This window comes from Carcharhinus amblyrhynchos, chromosome 34 (assembly GCF_965287045.1).
Source record: "Carcharhinus amblyrhynchos chromosome 34, sCarAmb.v2.hapA, whole genome shotgun sequence".
Classification (NCBI taxonomy): domain Eukaryota; kingdom Metazoa; phylum Chordata; class Chondrichthyes; order Carcharhiniformes; family Carcharhinidae; genus Carcharhinus; species Carcharhinus amblyrhynchos.
In genome coordinates this window covers 8,070,359-8,089,550 of record NC_137357.1, presented here as the reverse complement: position 1 = coordinate 8,089,550, position 19,192 = coordinate 8,070,359, and the positions used below count along the sequence as shown (strand labels likewise).

The 19,192-nt window shown below is 42.9% G+C and overlaps 1 protein-coding gene across 1 annotated transcript in view; it reads right to left on the bottom strand.

Annotated features, from left to right (window-relative positions):
* mthfd2 (methylenetetrahydrofolate dehydrogenase (NADP+ dependent) 2, methenyltetrahydrofolate cyclohydrolase) overlaps positions 1-18,479 on the bottom strand; it is a 31,558-nt gene extending 13,079 nt beyond the window's left edge. Inside the window, exons 1-4 of the mRNA XM_080216819.1 lie at positions 18,337-18,479; positions 9,337-9,521; positions 4,557-4,679; positions 772-924 (exon numbers count right to left, since the gene is read on the bottom strand). Coding sequence (XP_080072945.1) covers positions 772-924; positions 4,557-4,679; positions 9,337-9,521; positions 18,337-18,419 — 544 coding nt within the window. The 5' untranslated portion in view covers positions 18,420-18,479. The remainder of the gene's footprint in view (positions 1-771; positions 925-4,556; positions 4,680-9,336; positions 9,522-18,336) is intronic.
* Positions 18,480-19,192: the final 713 nt, after the last annotated feature.

Below are 19,192 nucleotides of genomic sequence, written 5' to 3'. Positions count from 1 at the left end.
GTGGGGGAGGGACTGAACGTTAGTGGAAGGGCTAGCAATCAGACTGCTTTGATTTGGATGGTGTTGAGCTTCTTGAGAGTTGTTGGAGCTGCACTCATCCAGGCAATTGGAGAGTATTCCATTACACTTCTGACTTGTACCCTGTAGATGGTGGATAGACTTGGTGGGAGGCAGGTGGCGCTCATGAAGTGAGCTTTGACCAAGCCTTTGACCTGCTTTTTAGCCACAGTATTTATATGGACAGTCCAGTTCAGTTGTTGGTCAATGGTAACCCATGGGATGTTGGCAGTGAGGGCGTAAGAAATATTCCCATATCAAAAATGTGTCTCACCAGCCTGAACCTGTGCTCTCCTGTCCAATGAAGTATTATGCATCATCTTAAGGCCAAAGCTTCCCAAATCTATTGAATTGATCGCTATCGCTTTTTCGTGGGAGCACCGGGTTTTTGGTAATACTGGTAAAGAGAATATTGTAGGGTCATACACTAAGAAAACAGCATACTCTCTGGTATTGCCACACCTTTAAGTCATGCTACACAACCCACCGTACCACGCAGATGATTTAACATTAAATGTGAAATCCAAATGCACCCTCAGTACTACACCGAATGTTTAGCCTATTTTCAAAACAAGGAAATGTTAAACTCCTCAGTAGGTTCAAAGATTTTCAGATTAGGAAGCTATATTTTCAGGTTTGAGTACTCCTGCTCAAGTAAGCAGTCATGATGAGTAACGTGAGAATGACTGGCTGAGAGACGGTGTTTTAAATCACCTGTTCTTTGAATTATTTCCCACACTCCCCAGGGCGTAGCAGGCAGCATTGACTTCTGGTCAAGGCACATGCGGCCTACGTTGATCACGTGAAATCCATCCACATCTTTAGCCGGAGACACTGCATTGCAGATCTTGCGTTCATTGAGGTGCTCTAAGAGAAAAAAAATTCAATGTTGAACCAACCTATTAAGATGATTCATCATTTTAAAATCAAACGCACATCAATTTGCCCTTAAGATTGTACCATCAAGCACGTTTGATCTAACAAGCACAAAACTAAAGCCTACTATCCTATACATCTTGACCTTGCTTTCTGAGGCTACCCACTGTTTTAAGGGGAAGCTAGAAAAGAACAAGGGAGGAAGGAATAGAAGGGCTTGCTGATTGAATTTGGAACCTCGTCACAAGCTAAGAACCAATCTCCTTTTTTGCTTTTAATAAAAAGGAATCATAAGGAAAACCTCCACTGAAGAGCATGTCAAGTGTCACTACACACAGTGAAGGAGAAACAAAGATACCATCAAGCTGGTTATCTGTTCCAAGTCTCATAAGTTCAAAGTGTTAAAACTAGCCTCCAAAGTATTCCACGTCGCTGGCAACATGCCAAATGAGTGGTTCAATAGAGGGAAATCTGAACACCATATTTTTTTTTATTCATTCATGAGACATGGGTGTCACTGGCTGGGCCAGCATTTATTGCCCATCCCTAGTTGCCGGAGCTCAGTTGAGAGTCAACCACATTGCTGGACTCACATGTAGGCCAGACCAGGTAAGGACATTAATGCCCCAGATGGGTTTTCCAACAATCGACGTTGGTTTCATGATCATCAGTAGATTCTTAATTCCAGACATGTTTTTCCCACCATCTGCTGTGGCAGGATCTGAACCAGGGTCCCCAGAACATTAGCTGCGTTCCTGGATTAACAGTCCGGTGAGAAATCCACTAGGTCACGAGTGCTTTCTCTGTTCAGCCCCCACTGCTTTTCCATGTCTGCTCCTCCCCCGCTACCCCCAAGCACCATAGGCTGTGAATGGCCAAAATGCATTCATTATTCCTCGGTGTTCTCCAGGCAGGCATTGATTGCTCATTCAGAATGGCACTTAGTGCATGGTTTCTTGGGCAGACAGCTGTGAGAGGGGATTTCTTTCTCTTTAGCAAGAGTATTAAATAAAGTTCTGCTCCAAACAGCCCTGCCCCTAATTTGTTCATGTAGATATCAACACACACTTTCTACACTTGTCATTATTCATACAAAACAAAGGAAGCAGGTTCGTCTGGATAGCTCCTGCTTAAGACACGTCTCGATTTCAGGATAATCTTGGAAAGAGGAGGAAACAGCTTTTCTGGATTAACAACAGAAAAATGCTGGAAGACCTCAGCATGTGTGGCAGTATCTTTGAGGAAGAGGGAAGAGTTAATATTTCGAGTCCATGTGACTCTTCTTCACAGCTTCAGCTGAATTTGAAATCACAGAATTATAGAACCCAAGTCTGCACCAACTGCAATCCCACCCAAGTCTTATCCCCATAACCCCATGGATTTACCCTAGCCGGTCTCCCTGACGCTAAGGGGCAATTTAGCCTGGCCAATCCACATAACCCACACATCTTTGCAGTGTGGGAGGAAACTGGAGCACCCGGAGGAAACTCATGCAGACACAGGGAGAATGTGCAGACTCCACACAGACAGTGACCCGAAGCTGGAATTGAACCGGGTCCTAGTGCTGAGGCAGCAGTGCTAACCACTGTGTCACCGTGCCGCCAATGTTCCCCTTCTCTGGGGAACATCGAGATGTTGAACAATATTTCTTTGTCGGTGCCATGAGATATTTGTTTGTGATTTACATTTTCAGATCCACAATTGAAGAATATCATAAGCAGCTGATGACATTTGGGGGACATGACAAGTCTTTACAAAGACTGTGAAAGTTTTTGTAAAGCCACAAACACTGATGGTTTAATTTAACCATAGTGCAATTTATAACAGAGAAGTGACCAATGTTCCCACTTTAGGGAGAAAAATGAAACAATAGTAAGGAAGACACAGAAAAAGAGTGATTCCTACACTGTTTAAAAGGGGTTGGTTGAGAAAAACTCCTAACCAGGAGCTGAAATAACTTCTAGAAATATGATTAGTCGTAAATAGACCAACTGAGGCAGAGACTCTTGCACTTTTGAAGAAAGTAAAGTTTATCTCTTTATTTACTAACTTCACATGTAGGCTGACAATAACACTGCAATGAAGTTACTGTGAAAATCCCCGAGTTGTCACACTCCGGCACACCGAGGGAGAATTTAGCATGGCCAATCTACCTAACCAGCACGCTTTTCGGACTGTGGGAGGAAACTGGAGCACCCAGAGAAACCCCATGCAGACACAGGGAGAACGTGCAGACTCCACATAGACAGTGACCCGAGCCAGGAATCAAACCTGGGTCCTTGGCACTCTGAGGGCAGCAGTGCTTGCCATTATGCTACCCATAAATATTTGAAACAGGGGAAGATAGAAGTCAATGGTGAAAGAACAGGGCTGTGGAGTTGAGTTTGGATTATCAAGTAAGGAGCCTGTATACTTCACAATAAATCAAATGGCCTAATGTGGTGTGGTAAATCCCTTCTGTTCTATTGCTTCACGCGAGGCTCATCTAACCACCTTTCAATATGTTAATGACAGCATGCATATGGATCTGCACTGAAGGAACAAATAAGAATAAAGCTTTTTTTATATACCTAGGTGTGGAAAATGCCTGGTAATTGAGTCAGAGATGCCAAGGCTGAAGCTTTGTATTGCAAATAAAAACGCAACTGCTTTGAAACACACAACACAAGTTGGCGCAGAAAGAGTCTACGAATAATGCAAATGCCAATCTATGTGATCAGCTGTTTTCTTAAAAGAAGTTTTTTTTTAAAAAAGTACTTTCCTTAAAATCTCCTTTTTTTTAAGAAAAATGATTTGTTTTGCTGCACTGTTCAACGTATTTTGCAATAAAGCAAATTACATGATTACACTGTTATCCACAACTATTGGATGAGATCCAAAAGTATCTGACCACTTTAGTGCAGCTGCAACACAACACGGTTCCAAAAGTTCAAATGGATAAAAGACACAAAACACAGACTCCACATCTCCTTCGATGAAGCTTCAAGAAACTACAAAAGGCTATGAATCTACAAAGGGTTGTGAATGAAGCCTAATCCATCAGGCAAACCAACCTCCCATCCACTGACTCTGTCTACACCTCCCGCTGCCTTGGAAAAGCCTTGATTAAGGACCCCACACATCCCGAAAGTACTCTCTTCCACCTTCTTCCATTGGGCAAAAGATATAAAAGTCTGAGATCACATACCAACCAACTCAAGAACAGCTTCTTTTCTGCTGCCGTCAGACTTTTGAATGAACTTATCTTGCATTAAATTGGTCTTTCTCTACTAGCTATGACTGTAACACTACATTCTGAACTCTCGTTTCCTTCTCGATGAACGGTATGCTTTATCTGTATAGTGCGCAGAGATAATACTTTTCACTGTATGTTAATACATGTGACAATCATAAATCAAGACATTTCAAGCTGCTGTACCTGCTAAGTTTTTCCCAGTGTTTTTGGTTTTTATTTTGGAAAGAAAAATTTATTATTCGTTTAACCATTTCAGGGTACACCAATATGGTGGCTCAGTTTTCCAGATACTCATGTGCCTTACACTCAGTCCGACAAAGGAAAAAGCACATCTTTGTTCAAGTTAGGAATCAAGCAAATACAGTTAATTTGCATGGCAATCCCCTACCAGGTAGAGGTAGCTGTACAAGCAACCCGTCCACTTTGTCGTCATTGTTGAGTTTGGAAATCAGCTCCAGCACTTCATCCTCAGTGATACTGGCTGGCTTCAGAATTGTCTCACTTGTGATACCTGTTCAGTAAGTCAAAAGAACAATTACTACAAAGAAAACAACCAAGATTCAAATAGTTAGCAGTCAAGCTCAGCATCAATTGCGCCATCAATAATTGTATCAATCTGTTTTAACTTTTATTACTGCGGTTAGTACCTTAAGTTTGGCATGTCAGCTACGACTCTCAGCAATTTTTACGGATGCACCATAGAAAGAATTCTTTCTGGTTGTATCACAGTTTGGTATGGGCTCCTGCTCTGCCCAAGACTGTAAGAAACTACAAAGGATTGTGAATGTAGCCCAGTCCATCACGCAAACCAGTCTCCCATCCACTGACTCTGTCTACACTTCCTGCTGCCTTGGAAAAGCAGCCAGCATAATCAAGGACCCCACACACCCTGGACATTCTCTCTTCCACCGGGAAAAAGATACAAAAGTCTGAGGTCGTGTACCAACCGACTCAAGAACAGCATCTTCCCTGCTGCTGTCAGACTTTTGAATGGACTTAGCTTGTATTAAGTTGATCTATCTCGACACCCTAACTATGGGTACAACACTATATTCTGCATTCTCTCTTTTCCTGGTCTATGAACTGTATGCTTTGCCTGTATAGTGTGCAAGAAACAATACTTTTTACTATATGCTAATATGGGTACAGCAGTAAATCAAATCAAAAAATTTGAGAGTTCATCCAAAACTAGTTAAGCTCAGTCAGGCGAAAGCAAAATATTGTCAAATGGTGGAAAGCTGAAATAAAGGGGCGAATTACTTAAAAAGGTCAGGCAATCTGAGAGAGAAACAGAGTTAACGTTTTGAGTTGGTGAATTTTGATCAGAATCAGAATAAAGCTAAGAGACACGGCCAGTTCAAAGCAAATGTACAAGTAGGGAAGGGGAAGAAAGCAAACTGAAACAAAAGAAAAAAGGTGATTGGATGAAAAACAGGACCAAGTAAATGGGAATAAAAATGTTCAGGAGGCAAGGCAGAAAGTAGAAGACAACGAAAAATAAAAGATAGTCTGGAGGAGGTTAAATGAGAGCAAAAAGATTACCAACAACTGCTTTTGGTCAGTGGCTTCTCAAGGTCATTTGACTCATATTTCTACTGTTAAATATTTGTTCCTCATTTTTGTCACTTCTGAACATGGAATGCGTGGTTTTTCAGAAAGACCATTGGCTGCAGATTTTATGCGCCAGATTGTCTTCATTCAAAAATCACAGGTGCCTTTGTTGCTATACAGTGATCAAAAGCTTCTTTCATAGAATACAGACAACAATGAAGGGAGACCATTTGGCCCCTCAAGCCTGCACTGATAACAATCCCACCCAGGCTCGTAACCCCTGGCATTAAAGGTCATTTTCTCCCCCTCGCTTTTTGGGTTACTGTGAAAGTTTATTTATTAGTGTCACAAGTCAGCTTACATTGTTAACACTGCAGTGAAGTTATTGTGAAAATCTCCTGATCGCCACATTCTGGCGCCTGTTCAGGTTACACCGAGGGAGAATTCAGCACCTAACCAGCACGTCTTTCAGATTGTGAGAAGGAACTCAGAGTAAACCCACTCAGACATGGGGAGAATGTGCAGACTCCGCACGGGCAATGATGCAAACCAGGAATTGAACCCAGATTCCCTGGCAGTGTGAGACAGCAGTGCCAGCCATTGTGCCACCGTGCCCACCCCACCTCCCGAGTTGCTGTCAGCAAAGCTTGAGCAAAGGAATAAACAAGTGATTTCCTTTAACTGTCAGATTCAGCATTTCTGAGCCATCAGCAAAGTCAAGCATACTTTAGGCAGAATTATTTGCAAAAAACAAAATTCACTTGAGGACAAATGTGGAAAGGTTGGTGGGTTGGGGAATAATGACAGCAGTAATCCTGCAGAGAAGGAAATGCATTTGTAAAGCCCTTTTCAAGACCACTGGACATCTCAAATTGCTCAACAGCCACAAAATCTTTCAAGTGTAGTCACTGCTGCAGTGCGGGAAACAAGGCAATCAATCTGCACAAAGTGATCTCCCACAAAGAGCAAAGTGATAGTGACCAGAAAATCCAGCTTTCTGATGCTGCTCGAGAAATACATATTGGCCAGGACATCAAGGATTATCCTCCCCACCTTCTACTGAATAAACCCGGACAAGAACACAACCTTGGATTACATCTCATCCAAAAGACGGCACATCCAACAGTATTGCATTTCTTCAGTACGACACTGAGTGGCAGCCTCGATTTTTCTGCTCAAGTGTGCACCTGAAGAATTTGAAACTCAGGGGTGAGCCACAGCTGTGGCACCATGTATTTATAGAGTGCTTTTACAGTAATGAAATGCTCCAAAACGAACCACATTTGATTTGATTTATTGCCACATGTGTTAATGTCTGATGAAAAATATTTTCTGGCAGAAAATAAGTGTGGTCGTGAACAGCAAAGAATGATTTCCTCTGCTTGAGAAGTTGGTATCTTCAAAACGAGGGAAGAGGTAAGAGAAATCTCTTTGTGTTGAGGGCTGTGGCACTATTGGATCATCTTGGGAATGGGGCATTGTGAAATTGGATAAATATTTGCAATTGAAGAGGCAGGGTAAGGAGCAGGACTGGGATTGTTCCAGCTAAGCGCTGAGTTTTGATTTGATTTATTACTGTCACATGTATTGGTATACGGAGAAAAGTATTGTTTCTTGCGCGCTATACAGACAAAACATACTGTCCATAGTGAAGGAAAGGAGAGAGCGCAGAATGTAGTGTCACACTCATAGCTAGGATGTAGAGGAAGATCAACTTGATGCGAGGTAGGTCCATTCAAAAATCTGATGGCAGCAGGGAAGGAGCTGCTTTTGAGTCGGTTGGTCTAATTTAGTCCACTGTATCCCATTCTGACAGGGTGCATAACCTGTGATTAAATTCACTGTCCATTTGGCAGCAGGAAACTGGAGCTGGCAAGATAAGATAGCGGTTTGCCAAGTCACAAGTTCTTACATGCCTTTCACTAAGCCAGCTTTAGAGGATTCAATGCTGTTCTCGCATTCTACTCTTCTCTCTCATGCACACGCACCCCCCCGCCTCCTCCACCACCCCCAACAAACTTTCCTTCCTCTTTTATTAGCCTTTTGACGACAAATTCATTTTATTGTAATTTGAATTATTCACCCAATAGATTTTTCAGAAGGAAGGAAGAAGTTCCATTTATTGGAATGCGGCAACGATTTCTATTCACATAGTCCTTTAAAGTCAACAAAGCATGACAAGGTGCTTCACAGACGAAAGTTCACATCGAGCCAAAGGAGGAGGAGAATTTTCTGGCAGGAAAATCATTGCACATCTGCGGTTGCTGCTCTTTCCATTACAGACCTTCTTCTGTTCTACAACTGGCACATCAGAACACTGGTCATCTTGAAACACTCTGGTCACAATGCTAAATTTCCATTCACAGTTATTGCCCCTTTTCTCCCAGATTAACATACAGCCATTTAAAAGACGTCTCTAAAACCCCAGAAAGGTCTTGCACAAAATTGTGCGATTCGCACCAATGCTTTTCGGTGTTAACTCTGCAATTCTGACGCTTTGCAGGAACACACTAAAAGCTAAATCAGGAGGGTAAAACTAAGTTCTTAGTCATGTGCAATTCAAGCCTCATATTCTGATGATAGCTTCCAAATATTTCATCTTAGACTAAGAAAAAGAGTTTGCTAAAGTTTTTTTTGTTAAATTAGTGTCATAAGTAGGCTGACAGTAACACTGCAATTAAATTACTGGGGATAGAGTTTGCATGTTCTCGCAGTGTCTGCATGGATTTCCTCCAGGTGTTCCGGTTTCCTCCCACAATACGAGAGACGTGCTGGTCAGATGCATTTGCTATGCCACATTCTCCCTCAGTGTACCCAAACAAGCACCAGAGTGTGGTGACTCAGGGATTTTCACAGTAACTTTATTGCAGTGTTAACTTGTAACACTTGTGCCTACTTGTGACACTAATACATAAACTTTAAAAAAATGTTAAAAATCCCCTAGTCGCCACACTTCAGCGCCTGTTTGGATACACTCAGGGAGAATTTAGCATGCACCTAACCAGCATGTCTTTCAGACTGTGGGAGGAAACCAGAGCACCCGGAGGAAACCCATGCAGATGTGCAGACTCTGCACAGTGACCCAAGCTGAGAATCAAACCCAGGTCACTGACACTGTGAGGCAGTAATTGAATGGTTTCAAGAAGGAGACAGATATAATCCTGATAAAAAAAGGGATAATATTGGAACGGATGGGGATTTGAGACCAGGGAAAGATCAGCCATGATCTGACTGAATGGTAGAGTGAGTTCGAAGGGCTGTATTTGTCTACTTCTACTCCTAATTCCTATGCATGAATATTGTGCCACCCTATATTTAAAATACTTGAGCATTATGGAACAATGTAAATGACATTTTTTCCTCAAATTCTCTCTCAATACCCTCATTTAAGACTTGCGGCAAACAAAGAGGATGACTCCAAATCAGCAGAAGAAATATGCAAAAAGTACAGGCTCCCGGAAACCAATATCTGTTCAAACAAAAAAAAAGTGATTTGTGCTTTCTGTAATGAAAAGTCTCAGGTGCAACTGAAAGGGACTAAGTGAATGCTTTTAACATTGGTGTTCCATGAAACAGACTGCAGTGGTAACACAGACACAATGTGTTGCGATCCATACCTACATCAGCAGCAGCTTTTGTTTTGTTTTTCACATAGGAATGGCTGGCTGGATTGTCTCCAATCAGGACAACACTGAGATGTGGTCTCCTGTTCCCATCAGCAACCCAGTTCTCCACGTCAAGCTTGGCCTCTCTTTGGATCTGCCTCGCAAGTCTTCTACCGGAGATGATCACTGCTTCACTTCTGCAATTAAAAGGCCAAGAAAATTTGACAGGAGGGACGACAGAAGCACTTGAAGGTTTAAGATTCTTAACTGGGATCTCCAAAGCTGAATTTTAAACAAGCATATGCTTGCTATCTTAGATATCTTGCCTGATCAGTTTCATTGCCTGAATGGAAGACATGCTTATGACTAATAAATCAATCATGAAAATGATTCATTGTGCATGTATCAGTGCTTAGCTGGAACAATCCCAGCTCTGCTCCTTAGCCTGCCTCTTCAATTGCAAACATTTATCCAATTTCACAATGCCCAAAGCCCAACATGACCCAATAATGCCACAGCCCTCAACAAAGCGATTTCTCTTAACCTCTTTCCTCATTCTGAAGACGCCAACTCCAAGCGGCACGGTGGTACAGTGGTTAGCACTGCTGCCTCACAGCGCCAAAGATCCGGGTTCCATTCCTGCCTTGGGTGACTGTCTATATGAAGCTTGCATGTTCTTCCTATGTCTGCATGGGTTTCCTCCGGGTGCTCTGGTTTTCTCCCACCGTCCAAAGATGCGTGGGTTAGGTGGATTGGCCATGCTAAATTGCTCCTCAGGGGGACTAGCTAGGGTAAATCCACGGGGTTATGGGGATAGAGCCTGGGTGGGATGACCTCTTCCTGCAATGTAGGATTCTATGATTCTAATTTCTCAAGTAGAGGAAATCATTCTTGCTGGTTCACTACTACAACCCTTCAGCATATGAAGAAGTTAATTAAGAAAGCCTCTTCAGCTTTAATGGGAATACTACAGGCTGCTCAAGTCTTTCCCATATTTATAATTCTCCCTTAAAATAAGCTAATGCTGCCCACGCATTCTGTGGTTTCTACTCCCTTTTTTTCAGTGATAACCCAAATTGCACAGGCCTGCTACCATGGCCTAACCAACGTTTTGCACTAATTTATTACTTTCTTACTCATTCTCATTGCTCCCATTAATAAAATTAGATGTTTCATTTACTCAGTGTAGTTGATTATCTGCAGCATTTTTCAATTATGTCTACTTTTGCATTTATTTTTTAATTCTGAAATACACCACTTCACACTTGAACCAAAGGCAGATTGCAACTTCTACTCTTTTGGCCATTCCTCTACCTTTTCATGTTACCCTCAACCATTCACCAAGGCATATATTCTGACCCATTTGAGAATGGGCTTCTCATATCAAATCTCAATCCTTTTTTGAAATTAAGAAATACAGAAGTGCACACGAACGCCAATTCCTGAGGAGGCTCCAACTCTTCACTCATGCATTTAACATTATTTACCTCAAGTTTTTGTTTTATGTCCATTAATCAACTTTCCATCTATGTTGATACATTTATTCATAGGCATGACACCCGAATGGCTTCGGAAAAGCAGCCAACATAATCAAGGACCCCACACGCCCCGGACACACTCTCTTACACCTTATTCCATTGGGTAAAAGATAGAAACAAATTCTGAGGTCATGTACCAACTGACTCAAGAACAGTTTCTTCCCTGCTGCCAATAGGCTTTTGAAATGGATCTATCTCACATTTTGATCTTTCTCTACACCCTAGTTATAACTGTAACACTACATTCCCCACACACTCCTTTCCTTCTCTATGTACAGTATGCTTTGTCTGAATAACACATAAGAAATAATACTTTTTACTCTATCCCAATACATGTGACAATAATAAATCAAATACCTTGAAGGATGTCTTCTAAAAATTTACATTTACTATGTCAGCTGGTCTCATCAATTCCAAATTGGTTGTCCTTTGTTGACTAATTTCTAAACTAATTGTACACTTGAAGACTTTGCACTTGATATCAGCATGAACTGATGCAACTTGGAGAAACAACCTTAAGCACTCTGCAGAAGCCAGAAATAAAGAAGGAGCTTTAAGAAGGATGACTGGAATTTTGGAAAGAAAAGGAGAGGTCTCAAAGGGGACAAGAGATTTACATAGTGTGGGGCTTAAGTAGCTCCAGTTATAGTGGGGTGAGAATGGAGTAACACACAAGGTGGTAAAAAGCACTGAAACATAGATGCTATGCTTTTTGGAAAGTTGCTCTCTTTCCCAATTTTATAGTAATGGGAATCCTGAACAAACTATCAAACTATTCAGTCAGTGTCATTTGAAATCTTCTTTCAATCTTTTTAAATGCCTTGACTTTCCAAGAAATCAGATTTCTCAGTGCTGGTAGCCTGTTGCCCGCAGGAGACACAAAGGAACTGAAAGCTTAATGGATTCCAGAGCTTTAACAGATCAGAGAAATCAGGAGCAAAACTTATGGAGAGATGAGAATACGAGGATAGCAAGGTAAAATTATATCACTGGAATGAGGAACCAGTGTAGATATAAAAAAGGAACATTGGGTGAATGAAAGAGACAGAATATTGTTGAGTCGCCATAATACTGAGCCTACTTAACAACAGCAACCAACAACAATTTGAATTTGCATAGGCCTTTAATGCAGTAAATAGTCCCAAGGCACTTCACACCAGCGTTAAACAAATTTAACACTGATCCACACAAGGAGATGCTAGGAGTGAACAAAAGCTTGGTCAAAGAGATAAGATGGGTCTTAACTGAGGAAGAGGAGAGAGGTGGAGATTTAGGAAAAATATTCAGGAGTCCAGGGGCCAGGCAGCTGAAGGTGTAGTTACCAACGGTGAAACGGTTAATCAGGAATGTCCAAGAGAACAAAACTATCAGGTGATAATGAGAGAGGCCACAAAATGATTGGAAAACAAGGATGAGGGTCTTAAAATTGAAGCACTGTTTAACTGTGAGGCAAAGTTGATCAGCAAGCATAGGGTGATAGGTGAATAGGTCTTCATGGAGAGTCAGGACACAGTGAGCAGAGTTTGATGACCACAAGTTTACAGAATAATCAAGTCTAGAGGTAACAAAAGCTTGGATGGATGGCAATTTTTGAGCAGTAGATGACAGATGTTACAGTGCTTTAAATAGGCGATTTTAGTGATTGTGCGAATATACAGTCAGAAGCTCATTGCAGGGTCAAATAAGACACTGCAGCCAGGTGATTAGTGGTTAGGGGAAGAAAGAGAATGAATTAGCTTTTCACAATATTTAGTGAAGGAAACTTTTCTTCATCTCGTAGCGGTTGTCGAACAAACAGCCCAACGAGTGAGAGACAGTGGAATGGTCAAGGTAGAGCTGTATTTCACCCATGTAATCTTGGAAGTGGAGCATCTTCCGAGAGGAAGCACATAGATGAGAAATAGCAGGTGGCCAAAGATAGACCCTTGGAATCAGCTGTGGTAATGATACATGTGTTCCAACAGAGACCAGTGCACGCAAACCAACATATAGAAACTTGCATGCAAAGATGCCTCCAGAATCCTGAAGTTCAAGTATTGCAACACTTTTTCACAATATATTTTAAATAATCATGGAATCAATGTCCCATTCTTGCTGAGTAATCTTATGAACCACAGATGAAAGATTGCTGAACATTTACAATCTTGGATATGTTCTATTTCAGCGGCTAAAGACTCATTCTTCTCCAAGATGATTATGATGAGAATAACTGGCAAAAGCACATGTTTTGAAATAACTTGACTGATTCTTGTGATTTAACCATAACTGCAATATTTACTGAACCTCTTGGGACCTTTCCTTCTGCTCTTCCTCTGTCTCAGTTGTGGCTTATAACTTTTCCTAGCTCCGGTTAAAGTTTATCAACCTGAAACATTAACTCTCATCATAGAGGTTGCTTGACCTTCAAGTATTTTCAGATTTCCAGCATCTTTAGTTTTGTTCTGGATGTTTTGTCTTCATTCCACATGAAACTCAATGCCATTCCTTCTATCATATCATGTAGGCCACAAAATTTTGCATATGGGGTTTAAAGAGTCCATCAAAGCTACAGTCTTGCTCAAGACAGTCATGGAATTGGCAAGTCAGGAGTTGGTGATTGTGGCTGGGGCTAAATACAATTAGATTAAGCTGCAAGAGACTGGAATTCATTCAAGACTGTATGCTGGATTGTTTGTCTGACCAGCGAGCATGTTCAAGACTGCAGTTGATAATTTCTGGATACGAATAACATCAAGGGATACGTGGATGGTGGGGAAAAATGGCCTAAAGGTAGATGATCAGGTTGAATGGTGCGGTAGGCTTGATGGGCAGAATGGCCTTCGCAAGGTCCTATTTCCTACATTCCTAACTAATGTTAAACATGGATTCTGCTGTTCTTGCTACCAGCATCACAGATTGAGAATCTCTCAGGATATTACTTTCTCCTCCTTAATGATGAAATTCTTTTCATTGAAAACAGTGTAGCATTTTCTTTACCTATAATCAGATTTATATATTTCCCATGAAAATGAAATAAATTACACAGCAGATGGCATGATTGCACATTTATGATCAATCAGTTCCACGGCAGAGATGTGGTGTCACAATTGGTCTCAGCTGACAAGATCAAAAGGAGGGAAGGCTTGCTCGGATCTCTGCCCCAGATCGTTATTCGAAGACTCCGTTCAAAAGTGCTTATGGAGCCATACGGTGCGAGTTTTTAGTGCCCAACGAGCGACAGACACCAGCTAGCTAACTTCCCACTTTAACAGTCACTTTGGTAATGGGAGTAGTTGGCTACCAGCACTAAGAAATGCTATTTCTTAGAAAGTCAAGGCATTTAAAAAGGATTGAAAAAAGGGTTTCAAATAATACTGACTGAATAGTTTGACAGTAATGGGAATTCTGAACAAACTATAACATTGGGAAAGAGGGCAACTTTCCAAAATGATGTGGATATGCCAGCATTGGACTGGGGTAAACACAGTAAAAAGTCTGACAGCACCAGGTTTAAGTCCAACTATCAAATAAATCGGTTGGACTTAAACCTGGTGTTGTCAGACTTTTTACTGAACTTTCCAAAAGGCAGAGTATCTGTGTTTCTGTGCTTTTTAGCATGAATTTAAGCTCTTCAGGAAGCCTAGTAAGGAGGAGTTGGAACACAAAAGCCCAATAAAGATGAACAGACGCTGCAACAGATCAAAACAGTCACAACAGAGAAACTTCACAAAGCTTGGGCTTTGAGCTCATACAAGGAGGAGATTCATTTGTTCTTGTATTTTAAGGGATGCCCATGAGCATGAACCTTACTTTACCTTGCTGACCTTCGATTACAAGCGCTGACAACTTTGGGGAGTTGGGTGGACAAATTACAGGGAGTAGAACAAATACTAAACTTTAAATCAAGAGTGCTTCAACCACTATTTAAATTTGAAAGTTTTAACCAGCCCAACATGCTGGTCTACTTCATAGCTCCATTTCAAAGAGGCCTCATCTACCTACTAGTATTCAACCTTCAAACAAAGTATCCCTCCCCACTATCCCCCCCCCATAAACAGGACAGTTACTCTTAGTGACTAAATGCATTTAAGGAATACTACTGCATGAAATAGTCAGAAGTTTTCTCCCAGGGTGGAAGAGTCAATTACCAGGGTGCACAGGGTTAAGATGTGAGGGGCAAGGTTTAAAGGAGATGTACGAGGCATTTTTTTTTTTTTACACAGGGGTGGTGGGTGACAGTAGCTTGTTGACAGAGGAGATAGTGGAAGCAGACACAAAACTGACTTTTAAGGGCCGTCTTGACAAATACATGAATAGGATGGGAATAGAGGGATATGGTCCCCGGAAGGGTAAGGGACTTTAGTTAAGTCGAGAAGCATGGTCGGTGCAAGCTGGGAGGGCCTGTTCTTGTGCTATAATTTTCTTTGTTCTTTGGAATGCTTACTGTATTCACAAATAGCAATGACAAAACTGGACACAAACTCCCAATTTAGTTTTGGCACGCAATGTATTCATGGATGATTCAACATAACTAGATAACCAAATCTGGCCACAAAATATGATAGAGATAATTTCATAGAATCCCTGCAGTACAGAAAGAGACAACTGGCTCATTAAGTCTGTACCGACCACAATCCCACTCATGCCCTATTCCTGTAAATTCACACATGGATAGAGGATTGGTTGTCAAATAGGAGGCAGAGAGTGGGGGTCAACGGGTGCTATTCGGATTGGAGGATGGTGACTAGTGGAGTGCCCCAGGGGTCAGTGCTGGGACCTCAGCTTTTTACCATTTATATAGATGATCTGGAGGAGGGAACCGAGTGTAGAGTGTCGAAATTTGCTGATGACACCAAGATTGGGGGAACGGTAAATTGTGCGGAGGGTGTGGAGAGTCTGCAGAAGGATCTAGATAGGCTGGGCGAATGGGCCAGGAAATGGCAAATGGAATTTAATGTTGGCAAGTGTGAGGTGGTCCACTTTGGTAGGAAAAATGGTAGGAAGGACTATTACTTACGAGGCGAAAAACTGCAGCAGGCGACGGTGCAGAGGGACCTCGGGGTCCTTGTGCATGAGTCACAAAAACCCAGCTTGCAGGTGCAGCAGGTTGTCAGGAAGGCGAATGGGATGTTGGGCTTCATAGCGAAGGGGATTGAATATAAAAGTAGGGAGGTCTTGCTGCAGCTGTATAGGGCATTGGTGAGGCCGCAGCTGGAGTACTGTGTGCATTTTTGGGCGCCGCACCTGCGCAAGGATATTTTGGCCTTGGAGGGAGTGCAGAGGAGGTTTACTAGGCTGATACCGGAGTTGAGGGGGTTGAGCTATGAGGAGAGGCTGAATAAACTGGGCTTGTACTCGTTAGAGTTTAGAAGAATGAGGGGAGATCTCATTGAGACGTATAAGATGATGAATGGGATGGATAAGATAGAGGTGGAAAGACTCTTCCCGCTCAAAAAAGACAATAGGACTAGGGGGCACAGCCTCAAGATAAAAGGGGGGCGGTTTAGAACGGAGTTGAGGAGGAACTCCTTCACTCAAAGGGTGGTGAATCTCTGGAATTCTCTGCCCGTTGAAGTGGTGGAGGCTGCCTCGCTAAATATTTTTAAGACGCGGGTTGATGGGTTTTTGATAAGAGAGGGGATTAAGGGTTATGGGGAGAGGGCGGGAAAGTGGAACTGAGCAGCGACAGATCAGCCATGATCTTATTGAATGGCGGGGCAGGCTCGAAGGGCTGGATGGCCTACTCCTGCTCCTATTTCTTACTCTGCTAATCCCCCTTGACATTAGGGTCAATTTAGCATGGCCAATCCACTTAACCCACACAGCTATGGAAGGAAACTGGAGAAAACCCACACGGGCACAGGGAGAATGTGCAGACTCCACATGAGGGAGTGACCCGAGGCCAGAATTGAATCCAGGACCCTGGCACTGTAAGGCAGCCATATCAACTATTAAACGACTCCAATGGTAGAAGTGAGCTCATGGTAAAAGAAATGGTCAAATGTCCAGGAAAGAGCTGAAGTAACTATGGCAGGTTCCTGACTAACCTGTCACCAACTAAAAGCATTTCACCAGTCACGATACTTACACTAACCGTGAACTAGGCTTAAACATATCTTTCTGGAAGTTGCAGCTCATGATTCCTGGAAACTGATGGAACTGGTAACTATCCAACCTCCTGATTTAGAATCGACAGCTGCTATTGAGAGGTGGACCTTTTAAAGAAGCCCATGGGCTTAAAAAGAATGGCAACTGAAGTTGGTCAAATAAGGAACTTCAAACATCTGAGAAGTCTCCTATGGACTCAATCTGCAAGACGGGCTTTTGTCAAAACCCTCCTCAACCGAAATCCAATCAAATAGCAATGCAATTATTTGCTCTACACTTAGTTTTCATTCAGTACCATGGTTTCATGTAGTAGCCACAACACAGAAGTCTCGTGACAAATAAAATGTACTTGCAAATACAAAAAAAAACGCAGAGAGAGGGAGAATATTTGGATCACTCTGCCAGAAAATGGACTTGGGTTTAAGCCTTCAAAGAGGGAATGAACTGACCAAGATCAGGATTTAAGTTGGTAGCGCATGCTATGTGCTTTACTGCTCTAGCGAGGTGGAAAAGCTAAACAGCATGGTGGGGGGAGGGGGGCGGATTCGAATATTGGCACTAACCGGCCAGGAAACACGATAACGCTTCTAAATTTAGATTACACGTTTGGAGGACAAAATTGGCTTTGCTGCAACGCTTGAACTTGAGGCATTGAGTTTTGGTTGGAAAGAAAGGCGGAAAAAAAAACCATGTGGGTCACAACAGCTGAACCAGGAACTTGGTCTGAGGGGCTCATCCAGACTTGAAATGTTGTCTCTTCTCTCCCTCTCTCTCCATAGATGCTGTCAGAGCTGCTGAGATTTTCCAGCATTTTCTGTTTTTGTTTCAAGCAGAAACCAGTCTGCTTGCCATACACAACGTTGGCAAGATTACGTGGGGTTTATTTTATTATTAGAAAGAAATTGTTCACTTTTACTTCCGCCCCACAACAGGAGAGAGACGAGGGGGTGAGTCAGTGGACACAATTTACAAAACGTGCACAGCTCTTGTAAGTTTCACTGTAATTTCAATGAATAAAAGTTGCTAATATCTCATCCTCTCGATCACATAAAAGACAACCGACAACCGAATCAGACAGAGGAAATCCCCTGATCGGGCAGCGTTTTATTTCCACGGTCGCCTTGGGAAGTTTTTATTGCCGGATCTTGCAGACAATGAATTGAGAGAGAGAGAGAGAGAGAGAGCCGTGTTGAATGGGACGCGTAAGCAGCTGGAGATATTTCATCATGCAGCAGCAAGCAGCCTCCACCCGCCCTTGGCTCACACTGAGCAGCACAGCCGAGGACACGCATCCTTACCCTGCCACATACAAGGGTCCAAGCACACTCTGGCCAAGAGGGGGGTTGTGTGTGTGTTGGGGGAAGTGGGGGGGTAAGTCGATACCTACCTCGAGGCGCTGATGTGCAGTTGGCGATGCTGAAGACAGAGCCTGCCCAGGCTTCTGGCCAGGGAAGCGGTGCTGTGTGCCATGCTTGGCTGCTGGTCCCGGGGAAGTAAGGATGCTCCAACTGCCTTGTACCTGCTGCTGGACATCCCCCTTTGACGTTCGCACAAGGCGGACCGCTGCCCGCCTCTGCCTCACCCCCACTGGCTGCTGGTGGGGGATGTAACCACAGAGCCCCCCGCCACTGATTGGCCAGGCGCCTGCCCTTCAAATGTATCCAAATTCCGTTCCTAGGCAACAGACCGACGTCACCGGATTCCATGACCTCCCGGAGTTTGAGGGAGGGAAAGGGGAGACTGGGAGAGGAATCGGTCTTTAATTCAAACCGCGGTGGCTTCACTCATAGAGCTTTACAGCATGGAAATTCATTTCTAAGAGTGAAGGAGGAAGGAGAAGGTGGCGAGATGGACAGAAATTAGTAAGGGAGGAAGGAACGGTCGACATCCTAAACCTACACATCACAGGGTCTTGTTATGCCTGGAAACCGAAGCTGCCGGCAGATAGAATACCTACAGTGCAGGAGGAGGTCATTCGGATCATCGACTCTGCATCGACTCTCCGGCATACAGTGCAGAAGGACGTCATTCGGTCCATCAACTCTACACTGACTCTCCGAAAGTGAGTGTGGCAGGATGTCAAACCAAATGGTGGCAGAGTGGTTAACACTTCTGCCTCACAGCGCAATGGACATGGGTTCAATTCCCGGCTTGGCTTACTGTCTGTGTAGACTCTGCACTTTATACCCCCGCCCCCATGGGTTTCTTTTGGGTGCTCCGGTTTCCTCCCACCGTCTGAAAGA